The sequence below is a fragment of the Lactuca virosa genome, chromosome 5, assembly GCF_052849685.1.
Source record: "Lactuca virosa cultivar CGN04683 chromosome 5, Lactuca_virosa_CGN04683_v6, whole genome shotgun sequence".
NCBI lineage: Eukaryota > Viridiplantae > Streptophyta > Magnoliopsida > Asterales > Asteraceae > Lactuca > Lactuca virosa.
The window spans coordinates 119961710-119975926 of NC_136430.1; the positions used below are offsets into that span (position 1 = coordinate 119961710).

The following is a 14217-nucleotide window of genomic DNA, read 5'->3' on the forward strand; positions in this document are numbered from 1 at the left end:
TAAGAGCTACTCGACGAGTTGGTAGCCCTAACTCGTCGGCTACCAACTCGTCAGTTTGGATGCGCGGTTTAAGTGGTCTACTTGACGAGTCGAGAGCCTCGACTCGACGAGTAGGTCCGCCAGGAGGAAACCCTAATCTTTAGGGTTTACACCCTATTTAAGCATCATATTTGGCCTCCACCCCAGCCTCCATCACCTCCACATCTTACTCTCGAAACCCTAATCAGCCCTTGAGTGTTCTTGAGCTTTTTCTTTCCATTTGTGTGATTTGAAGCTAGAAGAAGGAAGGAAGCCCTTGGAGATTCAAGAAGAGGCAGTAGATCCGGAGCTTGTGTTGTATTTCAGACCCTTTTGAGGTATAAAGCTTATACCTTGGCTTCTTTTCACTTAGATCTTCTTCTAGGCTTGCATGTTGTCACTTTTGGACCATTTCCAAGGTCATTTCCGAGATTTGAACTCTTGGTGGTGAAAGGACTTCGGATATAGGCTCCCTTGAGCTTTAGAAGCTCAAAGTTGCCACCTTTATTCACCCATGTCCCTATTCCATGCATTAGGTCTCCATTTTAGCTTGGTTTTGGTGTTTTAGCTTCATAACACCATGCATGCACGTAAAGTTAGCAACTTTACATGTTAGTCTAGCCTAAGGAGTCCAGATCTGTGATTTGGAAGCATTGGAATTGATTACAATCGACTGTATGGATTTCTCATATGGGGGACTCGACGAGTTTTTCATGCTACTCGGCGAGTCGAGTCGTGGTCCCCCTGATGGGTTTTGAGCATTCTAACACTCATATGGTGTACATGCAACCCTAGATGCTTTGGATCTATGTTTTCTCTAATATACATGCAAACTTTCAATTTCCAAAGCATCATCCTAACTAGCATAAAATCCTGGGTACTTGTATAACAAAAATCTAGTTAGAATACATACATTTTCTTGTAGCTTGATTCCTTGGACCTTTAAGAGCTTAGCACCAATAGTATGAATGCCTCAAATGGAATCACAACACACCTTTGGACAAAAGGATGACTTTTGAGAGAATGTTCTAACTTCCAAAACCGGCCCTATGAACTCTAAGAACACACATCTAGCCAATTTGGTTGCTAAGGGGTTCATATATATAGTATAGGATTATGGTAAACCCTAATCCATACCCTTGGGCTTATTATCCATGATCCATGAATCAAGTGGGCTAACTCTTTATGGATTCCTCCATAAACTTAGTCCATCATGTATCATAAGCCCAAACTATATATATAACTAATTTACATAATTAGTCCTCATTGATTTAATTAGTCTCTTTTGATCACTGAATTAATTCCAAACTAACTCTTGATAAATACTAATTAAATAATATGATTTCATATTAATATATTAGAACTTATAATATATTAATAAATCATAAATAACCTCTTCTCAAAAGTCCATCCTATCAAATTGTCCTGATGATATGCAACCCAAATGGACCATGCTACTCTCGGGTCAAGTACATACCAATAATAGTTATGGTCTTAGACACCTAATCCAACACCCCCAACCTTTCCTGGTTTTGAGTGAACCCGTTGAGTTAGGAAGTGACTCAGCAAGATGGACGTGATTAAGACCAGGAAACTGAAGAACTCGACGAGACTGTGAAGGGACTCGACGAGTTGACTCGTTTTGTCCCGATTTTGTACAAGATAGAACTCGACGAGTCTGTGAAGGGACTCAACGAGTTGACTCGATTTATCACGAGTCTGATAGCATAGAACTCGACGAGTTAGGAGATAACTCGACGAGTTGGGTTGACTGGGAGTTGACCTTGTCTTTGACCTTGACCAGAGCGTTGACTTTGACCAAGGGTAAAATGGTCATTTTACCCTGAGAAGGATTATCAGATCTTGAATAAGTATTTGTGATTTTGTATAGCCGAGGAGTCGTTGGAGCAGCTATCAGATATTCCTCACCGCGAGATTTTGCAGACAGCTTTGCCAGGTGAGTTTTCTCCTGTAGGAACGGGTCTACGGCCACAATGTCGGCCCGTTTAGATGTTAGTAGTTCCAGATATCGATCCGATGCCGGGGGTTAGCCCGATGCAAATTATATGTTTCCGGACTTCGGTACGATGTCGGGGCGGTCCCGAGAAGAGTATATGTATGCTTGATGTCTTTATGATTCATGCATGTTATGTGTTATATGTTCCGGGGCAAGCCCTATGTATGTTAGTTATATGTTATGTGTTATGTGTTACGGGGCAAGCCCGATGCATGTTAGCTTATATGTTATGTGTCATGTGTTCTGGGGCAAGCCCGATGTCGGGGTAAGCCCGATGTATGTTATATGCTTATGTTATGTGTTTATGATATATGTTATGCCGTGTATGTGTTGGGGTAAGTCTGGTGCCGGGGTAAGCCCGATGTCGGGGTGAGCCCGATGCCAGACGTGGTCTGATGCCGGGGTGAGCCCGATGCCAGGAAGGAGTCCGATGTCGGGTTCGTCTCGATGCAGCAGGGCGGTGTCCCATAGTTGTATTATATGTGATATGCTATGTGTATGGTATGTGGTAGTTTGGGGGAGCTCACTAAGCTTCGTGCTTATAGTTTTCAGTTTGGTTTCAGGTACTTCAGCTAGCAAAGGGAAGGGCTCGGGATGATCGCATGACACACACCACAGTTTTCTAAGCCTGGGAGATTTACTCTGATATTTGATATGAGATTTTGATATGTTGACAGATATTATGATATTTTTGAGATACATGGTTATTGTTTTTTTATGATGATGACATTTATGGTTTTATTAATGATATAAAAACGAAATTTTTGGACTGTATTTTTGGGATGTTTCATCCTTATGCAGCTGATAGCGGAGAGTGGTGTGGTGGTAGCCCTAGGAAAACCTAGGAGGTGATTCGGTGCCGAGAACCTTGCTTTGCTAGAGGTTGTTTGGATTGATAGGAAAGTGACTTGGGGAAGTCGGGGCGATCCTTGAGGAAAGTACGGATATATGTGGAAGGTAGTATGGGCCCGTACTACTGGAAGCAGAGGATCCGTACTCGAGTCAAGGAAAGTCACAATGATACTAAGAAGCTTATAGAATGTAGGATTCTTCGAGTATATATATTCTGATGGTTTGAATGGTTTATTTTCAGTATAGTGGTCACTCGAGGAGGTTCTAGTAGTGGTTCTGGTGCCGATGATGGTTCGGGTTCGGGCTCTGGGGACGAGTTTATTGATGATCAGATGTGGGAGTTCATTTCATCAGAGAATACGTGCAATATTATTGAGCAGACTCCTGTGATCTTCGATACAATCAAGGAAGGTATTACAGAGATTTTGGATGAGCGCTTGGGTGCTTTTCGTTTTGAGATGGTGGCGATGGTGGGAGCCCGCTCTTAGATCAGATTCGATAGGCTCATGTTGAGGATACGAAAGAAGAGCACCGGAAAAGCGAGCGCATAGTGGGTAGGTGGCTTCCTTCGATTATGATAGCCGAGGATTATTGACCATTCATTGGAGGGTGTGGGTTCCATATTGGGGTGGTACACGTCAGGTTTTGATGGATGAGGTGCACAAGTCGAGATTCTCTATTCATCCCCGACTATTGGTGGCCATATATGAAGCAGGACGTGGCCTAGTATGTGGACATGTGCTTGACTTGTAGGAAAGTCAAGGCCGATCATCAGCGACCTCACGACAAAATGGAACTGTTGGGTGTTCCCGTATAGAAATGGGAAGAGATTATGATGGATTTTCTCATAAAATTTCCTCGGACAGCGCGCAGAGTGGATTCAATATGGGTCATCGTGGATCGATTGACCAAGAGCGCGTATTTTATTCCGATCCAGGAGAGTATTTCGTCAGAAAAGCTAGTCGATATCTACATTCGGGAGGTGGTGGCACGACATGGGGTGCCAGTTTCAGTGGTCTCGGATAGGGATGTTCAGTTTACTTCCAGGTTATGGAAGAGATTCCATGAGGAGTTGGGTACTCGTCTGCACTTAAGCACGACTTTCCACCCGTATACTGATGGTCAGAGTGAGTGCATTATCCAGACATTGGAGGACATGTTGCGGGCATATGTTCTGGATTTTGGCGGTAGTTGGGATACATATCTTCCTTTGACAGAATTTTAGTATAACAACAATTATCACACCAATATTGATCGACCTCATTTTGAGATGCTCTATGGGAGGAAGTGTAGGACCCCGATATGTTGGGGTGAGGTCGGTCAGCGGGTCATGGGGAGTACGAAGGTGGTACTCAAAATAACGAAATTGATTTAGCAGGTTTGTGGTAGACCTTAGATAGCACAGAGCCGAAAGAAGAGCTACGCAGATAGATGTTGGTCAGACATGGAGTTTCAGGTTGGGGATATGGTACTCCTGAAGGTGTCACCTTGGAAAGGTGTCATCCGATTCAGGAAGCGGGATAAGCTAGACCCCAGGTGTATTGGTCCTTTCCCGGGTGTTAGCCCGGGTGGGCAGGGTTGCGTATCGATTGGATCTGCCAGAGGAGCTCATTCAGATCCATATCACTTTTCAAGTCTCAATGCGGAAATGTTTGGTTGATGATTCCGCAATGGTTCTATTGGAGGACATTCAAGTGGATGATCGTATGAATTATATAGAGAGACCGGTAGCGATCCTTGAAAGGAGGACGAAGACTCTACAAAACAAGGTTGTGGATCTCTTGAAGGTGCAATGGGAGCACTGAAAGGGTTCTGAATGGATATGGGAGCCGGAGGACGAGATGAGGGAGCATTACCCAGAGTTATTTGTGGCAGCGGACTTCGAGGACGAAGTCTAATTCAAGTGGGGGAGAATTGTAACACTCGATTCAAGGTATTTTTCATTTTGATCATTGGTGTGTATTAGTTTGCAAAGTTTGTCCCTAGGGGAATTTTTGTAATTTTTGGGAGGGGAGTGCGTACGCTGGGCATACCTCTTGTGAATGGGACGTACGTAATCAGGGGACAAAACCTAATTTTAGGGTTTGGGAGGGGAGTGCGTACGCTGGTCATACCCAAGGTTTCCTCTTTACCGGCCTTCATAGCCTCTTTCGTGTCCCATTTCGAAACCTTAGCCCATTCCAAGAGAGAGTCGACATTTGTGTATGTTTTAGCGTGTGTTTGGTGTATCTCCAAGAGGAAGAATCTTGGTGGATGAACATTTATCAAGGATGAGCTTGTAGATCCAGATTACATTCATCATTTCCAGCTTCATAGAGGTATAAAGCTTTGACCTTGCTCATTCTATGCTTAGATCTAAATCTAGTAGAGTTTTGGTCACTTTTTGGTCCCATGAAGGAGATCTAGTGGGAATTTATCACTCCAAAAGTTATGAGTTGTTCATGTTGATGTTTATAAGATCCCTAGTCCATGAAATTAGCATTTTGATGGTTGAGGATCAACCATGCATGAGTATATGTCCATTTGGTGAAAGTAGGATGCTAAATCTAAGGTTTGACTCCATTGGAGTCATGGAAAGGCACCAAGTTAGTGACTTTATGGATTAAGACGTTCTCCAAGGTTTGGATCTGGAATATGGACGTTTGGTCTTTAGCATTAAGTGCTTAATAGGAAAAATGGATTAATGGGGGCGTACGCAAGCTTACACGTCTGGATCCCCGACTCTGTGTAGCAACCTAGTATGTCGGGCGTACTAGGGGTACTCTTAGCATACTCGACTAGGTTGGGCTTTTGACTTTTGGGCTACCATTGGACTTTAAGGTTTTAGGCCCTTGTTAGGCCACAAGTCTTTCTAATATTGGGCCACTGTTAGGCTTTGGTCCTTCATGGATTTGGGCCCATAATGGGCCTTGATTGTCTTTTAGGAATTGGGCCATTATTGGGCTTTTTGTGTCATTGAGTTTGGGCCACGGCTATTGGGTCGTTTGAGGGAAGGGTAAAATGGTCTTTTACCCTGAGAGTTGGGATTAGTTTATTAAGTCCCAATTATGGTTTATGACCCAATTATTAATTAGGGTTTTATTTGATTGGTTAGTGTGGGGATTCTCTGGTTCAGTAGCCCGAGCATCTATTCGATTGACAGCGGACTGAGGTGAGTTTGTTCACTATACTATAGGATACTAGGGTTGAATGTGCTTGTTGTCTTCGTGACTCCTGTTGTATGTCTGTATGCATGTGTGCTTGTTTGCTATATGTATGTAGGGTGAAATAGAGTTGGGGTGAAATAGAACAGGTACAGCCTTGTGCTGACACATGAGTTGAAATAGACTCGGGGTGAAATAGACCTGGTACAACCTTGGGCTGACATATGAGTTGAAATAGATTCGGGGGTGAAATAGAACCGAGTGTGAAATAGACCCGATATAGCCTTGAGCTGACATATATGTATGGTATGCGGTATTTTAGGGAACTCGCTAAGCTTTGTGTTTACGGTTTGCAGTTTATGTTTCAGGTACTTCCGGTTCGAAGGGGAAGAGTTCGGGATGATCACATTGCACACCATGATTTTCCCCTTATTTAACTCTGGTGTACTTTTGGGATGTTTATTGATACTTTCTAAATACTTTGTGGTTTGATAAACATGTTTGATTTAATTTTAAAAAAAAAAAGTTTTGAGTTTTGGGACGTTACAATTTCATTTTCATACCAAAAATGGTTAAAACCTTTAGGCCCTAAAAACGGATGTTACAATGCCCATCTGTGATTTTACAAGTCTTTAATGCATAAATCGTGCATTAAAAACGTGTACAATTACAGATGGGCATGCTATATACGATTTCATCACAACCATGTATAAGTTTTGATGTGTAAAGTACAAGTTTTTAAAGCATTAACTATTATGTTTTGTTAAAATGGTGATGTTTTAAACAATATCTAGTAAAATACAGACACAATAACTAGATATTTGCTAAGTTACAACATTATTAGATGGAAATCCATTTTCCGCCACGAGATAGAATTCATAGAGTTTGAAAATATGAAAATGAAGTTAGTTTTTTTTTTTTCTAAAAGTTTAAATACATCGGGCTCATGAGCCATAAAATTGCAACCCATTAAGCGAAATCGTTAGAGATGAGCTTCCATCTGCGATTTCGATGGTTATTTTGGTAATTTCTTTAATTTCTTGCTATTTCAAAGCAAATGCTTTAAGAATTTTAGTTTAATTTGTATTTTTTTCCCCCTAAAAAAACTCAACAACATATTTCCTTTCATTTCTTTCCTTAAAAAATCTCAATGACACTCTAATCTCTTTACATCCTTCCTTTTCCTTCATAAAGTAACTCCACATTGCTAATATAGATAAAAGGAGTAGAAATCAGGAGTTGACATAAAAGTGACTTTTAGCTAAAAGTTGAGGGTTCAAGTCTTGTTGGAAACAAAAAAAAATATAGATTTAAAAATAGGATAATGGATGCGTGTGGTGGTCATTTATTTATTTATTTATTTTTGAAACAGCAAATACGATATATATATATATATATATATATATATATATATATATATATATATATATATATATATATATATATAATAACCAAAGCAAAAGACTATGCTTAGCAAGAAGCTAAAACGGAGAAGTAGTACAAGGAGCTTAAAAGAAAATTGCAAAGTATTTACAAGACAACATTAGTAAGATGAAGAAATGGCGAGCAACACCAATCAACCCAACTTCCACATCCATTATTACTCTTGTGGTTGCACCATAGAAACGATAGCGAGATGATATTATCGGCTACTTTTGTGTAAGAAGTTCTCAAATCCTTAAAATTCTATCATTCCTTACCCTCCATATGTTCCATAGTAGACATGACAATATGGTGCTGACGACTGTTCTTTTCCTTGGTCATTTAAAAAAATAAAATAAAAATATAGACGATTAAATAGCAAATATGATCGACTCATTTATAAGCGCAAATAGGAGTGTTAGTATATTGAGATCCGCATCCCTTATATACAAGTTGGAATACGTGTTTCCATTAAACTCTAATACACATGTTAATTTTAAAGCACACAGCCCTATAGACCATCTAATAAATAAATATGATTGAATCAACATTGTTCCAAATTAGGGACCTAAGCACTTTATACTGCACCTCAATACACATCTTATTTATAACACAATACACAATACATTAAAATAGCAAATACGATCCAATCAGTATCAACTAGTACCCAAATTTGATGCATGGAAAAATTGGGAATCCTCATCCATTATTACATAACAAATATATATAGTCCGATAAGTAAGTATAGAGCCCAACAAATAAGATATTTCGAGTATTCCCAACTCCCAAGTCTCACTTTTTTGGTCGGATGACCACACCTTTGACGACTAAACCTCTCTTCCAACCCCCGGAATCAGTTTCTCCCAACATGAACTTGATAATTCCATCGTTTTTTGGTTCCACCATAAACTCTCCCACCTGAATCTCAAACCACTGCGATCTTGGCTTTTTAAGCAAGCTTTCTTCATGTTGTTGTTTGTTTCCGTTTGGCAGGTCGAGTCTAAAAGTGACAGGATCACTCCACCCATAACTATCTTCTTTAAGCATCATCACAAATACAACCTCATAATTCATTCCAGCTGTTAAATTGGCTGTGTCAAATTTCGACCCCACCGATAACCAACAAACCATTATCAATTCCGCAACATCTATAAACACTTCACTGCATAGACAAAGGAATTTTTTATTTACTTTTTGCATTTACCATTTCTGATCAATATAATTTAGAAAATAGCAATATATTTTAATCTATTTGTTTATTTATTTTTATTTTTTTTCATTGTACATTGATAAATAAATCTGTTCGACTCATGTGCATGTAAATATCACCTTGTTTCTTTAATGCTTGGCCAATCCCAATAACGTTTGTCACTACCCCATGCGACTGAAAAGTCCCTTGCAAAAACCATGAAGCAGTTGCCAAATGTTGCCTTGTCAATCCAATACTTCTATTTCAACCAAAAAAAGATGAGGGCATTATTGTCATTTACCATAATACGAGAATGTGGTATTTACAATTTACATTACATGATTCTACAATTTACATTACATGATTCTACCATTTACCTACAGCCTATAAAAGAATATGAATGCTATCACCATTTATAAGAAAAAGCCTAAATAACAAGTTTCGTCCTTGTGGTATTTACCTTATATGGATATGCTGCATAACTTTCATTAATTGTATTTATCGTCCTTCAAACTACCTTTTGGTCACGGTTTTTGTACCTTGAAGCGGTTAAGTTCATGTATAATGACCATTTTACCCTCGGCTATACCATGTATGCCGAGGACATTTTTGTCATTTACCACCAAAAAACAGAAAACCAAACTTGTATACCATTTCCAAATAAGTGATATGACAAAAACTTCAATTTACACTAGAAAGTAGATATTAACGTGGGCTAAAATGGTAATTTATGCTAAGAAAAAAAAGGAACAGATTGAGATGGGAGGTAGGTCTACCTTTCTATTTTTGTTAAAGAACACACCAGCATAGAGGTCTTCCATTGGGGACTTATCTATAACAGCATCTGCATTCTTGAGAAGATCTTCCTCCCATTTTGATAGTCCCATTTTGATATTGAAATGGTAATTGATAAATAACTTCTTGGGAACCCCATTTTGTAAAGGAGTAATTAAGTTGGCCACTCAAGGAATTAGATTCAATTGATCACTCTAGAAGAATCTTATGCTTGGGCAATGTCATTGAATGCTATTTATTCTCTTCAGGATGTTTTTGTTTTTGGATTGGGTTTTATTCTAAAAGTCCTTTTGTCTTGAATGCTCTTTGTCAGATTTTTTGTTATGCACCCCGTTCAATTTTATATTTTCACCACCAAAAACAAAATAAAGCTTTCTTTTTTCAGTAATTTATTTATGTATCACAACATCCTTATAAAAACTGGTGTCTTCCCAACTTGATAAAAAAAAAAAAACCCTAAAGCCTACAAAAACTCGAATCTCTTATTTTCTTATACAAATAACTATGAAATATGGCCTAAAATCAGTCAGTTGTAAAATCTTAAATAATAAGACAAAAGTAGTTAGGCATTAAGTTTACAGTAAAAAGTCTTGAAAAACACAAATGACACAAACTTAATTATGATACAAGCCATCTGATTTCATGAAGCATATGCCACATCAGCAGAAGAGGTGTCCATGTCATTCAATCCCAACTCCTCGTTCTGTTCCCATGATCTCTCGTATTCATCAACTGAAATTTTCAAACATTTTTATCAAAAACCAAATTATATGCGCAATAACATATCACAAATGTTGCAAAATCCATAGCAACCTTCTTTATTTAAAATAATAACCATATTTCAATTTTTGTGAAAATGTTTATTAAGGAACAACGTCACAAACCAGTAACCAAAGAAATTGTTTCAATAAACTTGCCATGTATCAACAAAAATAAATAGAAACTTTTCTAACAATTTACTATTTATTGTTCCAAAAAAAGTTAATAAAAAAAAAAAAAAAAAAAAACTTACAAGTTAACTGAAAGTCATCTTTAATATCATCGGTTGTTGGTGCAATGAAAGAGTTTGCCAGAGCATCATCTAAGATCAGTGTCCAAGGTTCTTCTATATTCAGAAGCTGCAACATATCAATGACAATAATCATGAAATAAATTAATACCAACAATAATAATAAGAGTAAATTACATTTTCGGTCACTGGGTATAGCTAAATTTTGCAATTTTGGTCCTTATTTGATGTTCTTGTGACTTTTTTGGTCGTTGTTCCAATGGAAACGACTATTTTTGGTCCCTGAATATAATTTTGTCCCAAAAATGTTACAAAATCTCAAATGAGAACCAAAATTGTAAGAGAAAAGTTTTTGGGACCAAAGCTGAAAAAATAAGCAACACTCAGGGACCAAAAATGTAGTTTAATCTTAATAATAACTACATTTTTCATACCTTGAGGAGCCTGGCTTTGAAGTCGAGCCATTTGCTTCTTCTATCCTCGTCCAGACTATCTCCAAAAGTGAACCCGTGTACTCTCTCAAGACCTGTAATTATTTACAAATCATTATCACAAACAAGCTTATTTATTTTACCATATTTTGCCACCTTTATAATTACAAAAAAGTAAAATATTTTAAACATAGTCTTAGGGTCATTTTTATATCATTTTACATATTTCAACTAGTTTTATTACCAATGGTCTTTTTTTTCCAGCTAACAGCTAGCTTTTTAGTTATCAGCTAGTATCAGCACCTCAAGCTGACATTTTGTCAAAATGATTTTAAAAAAAAAAAAAAAACTTACTTTCGTTGATTTTGGTGACTAAACCTTCGACAGTTGTCACAAGGCCTCCTAACGTGCCACCTGCAAGCTCCAAATCAATCTCCGGGATTTTTACACTTGCAGTGTCGGACTAAAACACACCAAACCATTTTGTTAAGAAAAACACGCACTAAATTCAAAAAAAAATGTCATTCATTATTTATGTATATATGGATACCTTTATGACATCACGGCTTAAATCATTAACATTTCTCACAATCAGTGTCACTTTCTTTCCTTTTGCAGGTATAGCACCACCTGCCTTCAGCTGCAAGAAACTAAGCAATGAGAAAACTTGAAGAACAAGCAAAGAGGTGTACAAAAATAAATACAAACCTCAGAATTTCTATAGCCACAAGCATCACAAGTAGATGCCATCACAATCACTTCTTGGAAGTATGGAATCTCTTGTCAATAAGTCAAGCTAAACAAACCTTAAAAGGGACACATGCACGAAATAGCAATGTACTTTCCTTTTCTTTTTTTTAATTGTAGCCTTGTATTTGCAATTTATTTAAGCCATGTCATTGCTGACTTGGCGAAAAAATTTATGAACTTAAAAATAGGATACTGGTCACAAACATCCGAGTCTCACATCTAACAGCACAAGCACCACATGTTGATGGGAATGTCATCACCTGCTCAAAGAAGAAATTACAAAATGGTCCCTCAGTATTTTTCTTTTTTTGCCAGTTTGCTCCTTATTTCATAGTTTCCTAACAATTTAGGTCCCTTTTTCAGGCAATGTCTCAAGAGGGCAATTTGGTCTTTTTTTACCAGTACCTCTTCTGGTGCAGTATAGCGAAAAAGAGTTTCAGCAAATTCTGCAGTGTTACCCTGAGCAATAGCTCGCCTTCCAGCAACTGCTCCAACTGATCCATGGGGTTGAGATGTTTGATTGTTTTTGTTTGATGATTCATCATTTTCATGTTCTCTTGTTTGTGATTGGTCAACAAGATATCCAAGTGAGGCTTGTTGATCCGGAGTTCTCTCGTAGAAATCAATAGTTAATGATGGATCCAGAGATGGAGCATACCTGTTGCAAGAAATAGCATTCTACTTTCATTTATTTGTTTATTATAGCATACTACTTTACTATATAATAAAAAAATCAATAAAAGTATGTTGCTATTTTTCAGAACAAAAAAAAAAGAACTTACGGGTTCTCTATAAAGCTGTTGCCAGCAGGATCGTCTAATATGAAGGTAAAAGATGAATTCCCTGTTGCACATGCTCTTAGTTTTAATATGAATTTGTCTATAGCTTCAGCAGTCTGAGGATCAACTTTCTGTTAAAAGAAGGTCCAAAATCACTGAAAATTAGGTCATCCCAACAGTTAACAATGGAAACTATGTTGAAAGAGGGCATTGAACATGTGCAATCAACTGGCAAACCTTTCTTTCTTCTTGAAGTGCTTGTAATTCATCAGCAGATCGGACCAAAATTCCTTCAACCTGAAAGATATACACAATGCACTTCAAATCGATGTCAATAGAATTAAGTTATTTCTGCCTAGGGTTTAATGGAAAACCTCACAAGTAATCAAATAGTTAATGAACTGAAAGGAAGTTCAAATTTAGAAGATTCCAGAAGATTAATCCGAAGAGGAAAAGACGGAATTACCGTTGATAGAGATCCACGTTGTGACTCGGGAGGAATTTCGAAATCCAATTGAGGTATCTACGTATACCGATACAAGGAAGAAAGCACAATCAAATTGACAATTTGTACCATAAATTGGGAAAATCCGATTTTGATTAGTCATAGTCTCGTTGAGAGGATAAAGTCGCATACCTTAATTGTGGCTGTTTCGGATTTCACTACTTGACGATTAAGCATCTGCAATGAAAAATCCAGTCAGAAAAATGAAATATACAAATACTTTTATATGAAATTACGTAAGTTGGAAGTACAAAAATCTTATTTTAGTTCACTAGACAACAACCTTTTGATCACCTGATGAGAATTCCAAGCGATAGCAAGAACCTCGGGGTTGTATCTCACCGGCAAACTGCACCTCATTGTTCCTTCATATGAACAAGAACATCACAATAAGACATTTAAGAGAGCCTCTTTCAACTAAACATTCACCAGCAAATTTAATGAAGAAAGATCTATGAATTGCAACAAGTTAAGTAAAATCAATATCCACACACCTCTCGCCACAATGAGGACACTCAAAGGCTGACAACAAGATCTGCAAGGCGCGAAGATTTGTTAAAAACAAAAATTCATGAAACATACAGCTAACAGCTACAACATTAAATTGAGAAAGCAATTGAACGAAGAAGATAAAGATTACCTTTCTAAAGTGTGGAATCAAAGTTAATAGAAATCTCGTTATCCCCTGTCACTCAATGCAATTGAAGTCTATATCAGCATCAAAGAACTTCCACTGTAATCATCTTCATACATGTGTATTCGCATACAAACTTACATTTTCACCGCATCGCATACAGAGGCTCTCAACCTGGTACAATGGAGCGTCGTCATCATCCGTAGAAACAGCTTCAACAACAGACCTCACATCCATTACTGTTGAATCGTTTAATGTCTTCGTTAAGAATCTTCTTTCGAGTTTGCTAATTGATGGAAGAAGTTCACAGAAAAAAAAAAGCGATTTTGTGGGAGCTATGAAATTTGAAAACAGTTGGGAAGGAACCTCTAGAACAGGCAGGAAGGTTGCAGAATGCTCCTTTTTAAACGAACTCGCCGTCATATTTCATCCAACTTCACAAACAGGTCCCTTTTCTTTTGAGTTTTGACAACGTAACAAAAAATAAGGAAATTGATTTTTTTTTTTTGAGTAAATTACACGGAATGTCCTGTGGTTTGGGTAATTTGCGCGTTTGGTCCATAACTTATTTTTAACTCGGATCACCCCTATAGTTTGGTTTTGTTACGTCGTTCGTCCCTACCCGACTTAGAATGACTATTTTGCCCTTAATAATATATTTTAATTTTATTAG

At 37.8% G+C, this 14217-nt stretch overlaps 2 protein-coding genes across 3 annotated transcripts; both read right to left on the bottom strand.

Annotated features, from left to right (window-relative positions):
• Nucleotides 1-8028: 8028 nt before the first annotated feature.
• On the bottom strand, nt 8029-9549 carry LOC145111790 (uncharacterized protein PHLOEM PROTEIN 2-LIKE A4-like). The gene is made up of 3 exons (XM_079048039.1): nt 9418-9549; nt 8782-8900; nt 8029-8614 (listed from the first exon to the last, which is right to left on the bottom strand). Exons 1-3 carry the CDS (start codon nt 9526-9528, stop codon nt 8245-8247), a joined length of 600 nt encoding a protein of 199 aa, XP_078904165.1. The 5' UTR covers nt 9529-9549; the 3' UTR covers nt 8029-8244.
• Nucleotides 9550-9966: 417 nt separating this feature from the next.
• Nucleotides 9967-13924, bottom strand: LOC145115244 (uncharacterized). Of its 2 annotated transcripts, none has more exons than XM_079051494.1 (16): nt 13686-13924; nt 13551-13595; nt 13405-13445; nt 13194-13275; nt 13043-13087; nt 12872-12928; nt 12643-12702; nt 12409-12536; nt 12032-12284; nt 11820-11886; nt 11585-11655; nt 11427-11516; nt 11231-11339; nt 10880-10971; nt 10449-10554; nt 9967-10168 (listed from the first exon to the last, which is right to left on the bottom strand). In XM_079051494.1, exons 1-16 carry the CDS (start codon nt 13779-13781, stop codon nt 10077-10079), a joined length of 1434 nt encoding a protein of 477 aa, XP_078907620.1. In that variant the 5' UTR covers nt 13782-13924; the 3' UTR covers nt 9967-10076. The 2 variants fall into 2 exon arrangements, with proteins under 2 accessions (XP_078907620.1, XP_078907621.1); XM_079051495.1 differs by having other exon boundaries at nt 13205-13275; nt 13686-13716.
• Between the last annotated feature and the right edge of the window lie 293 nt (nt 13925-14217).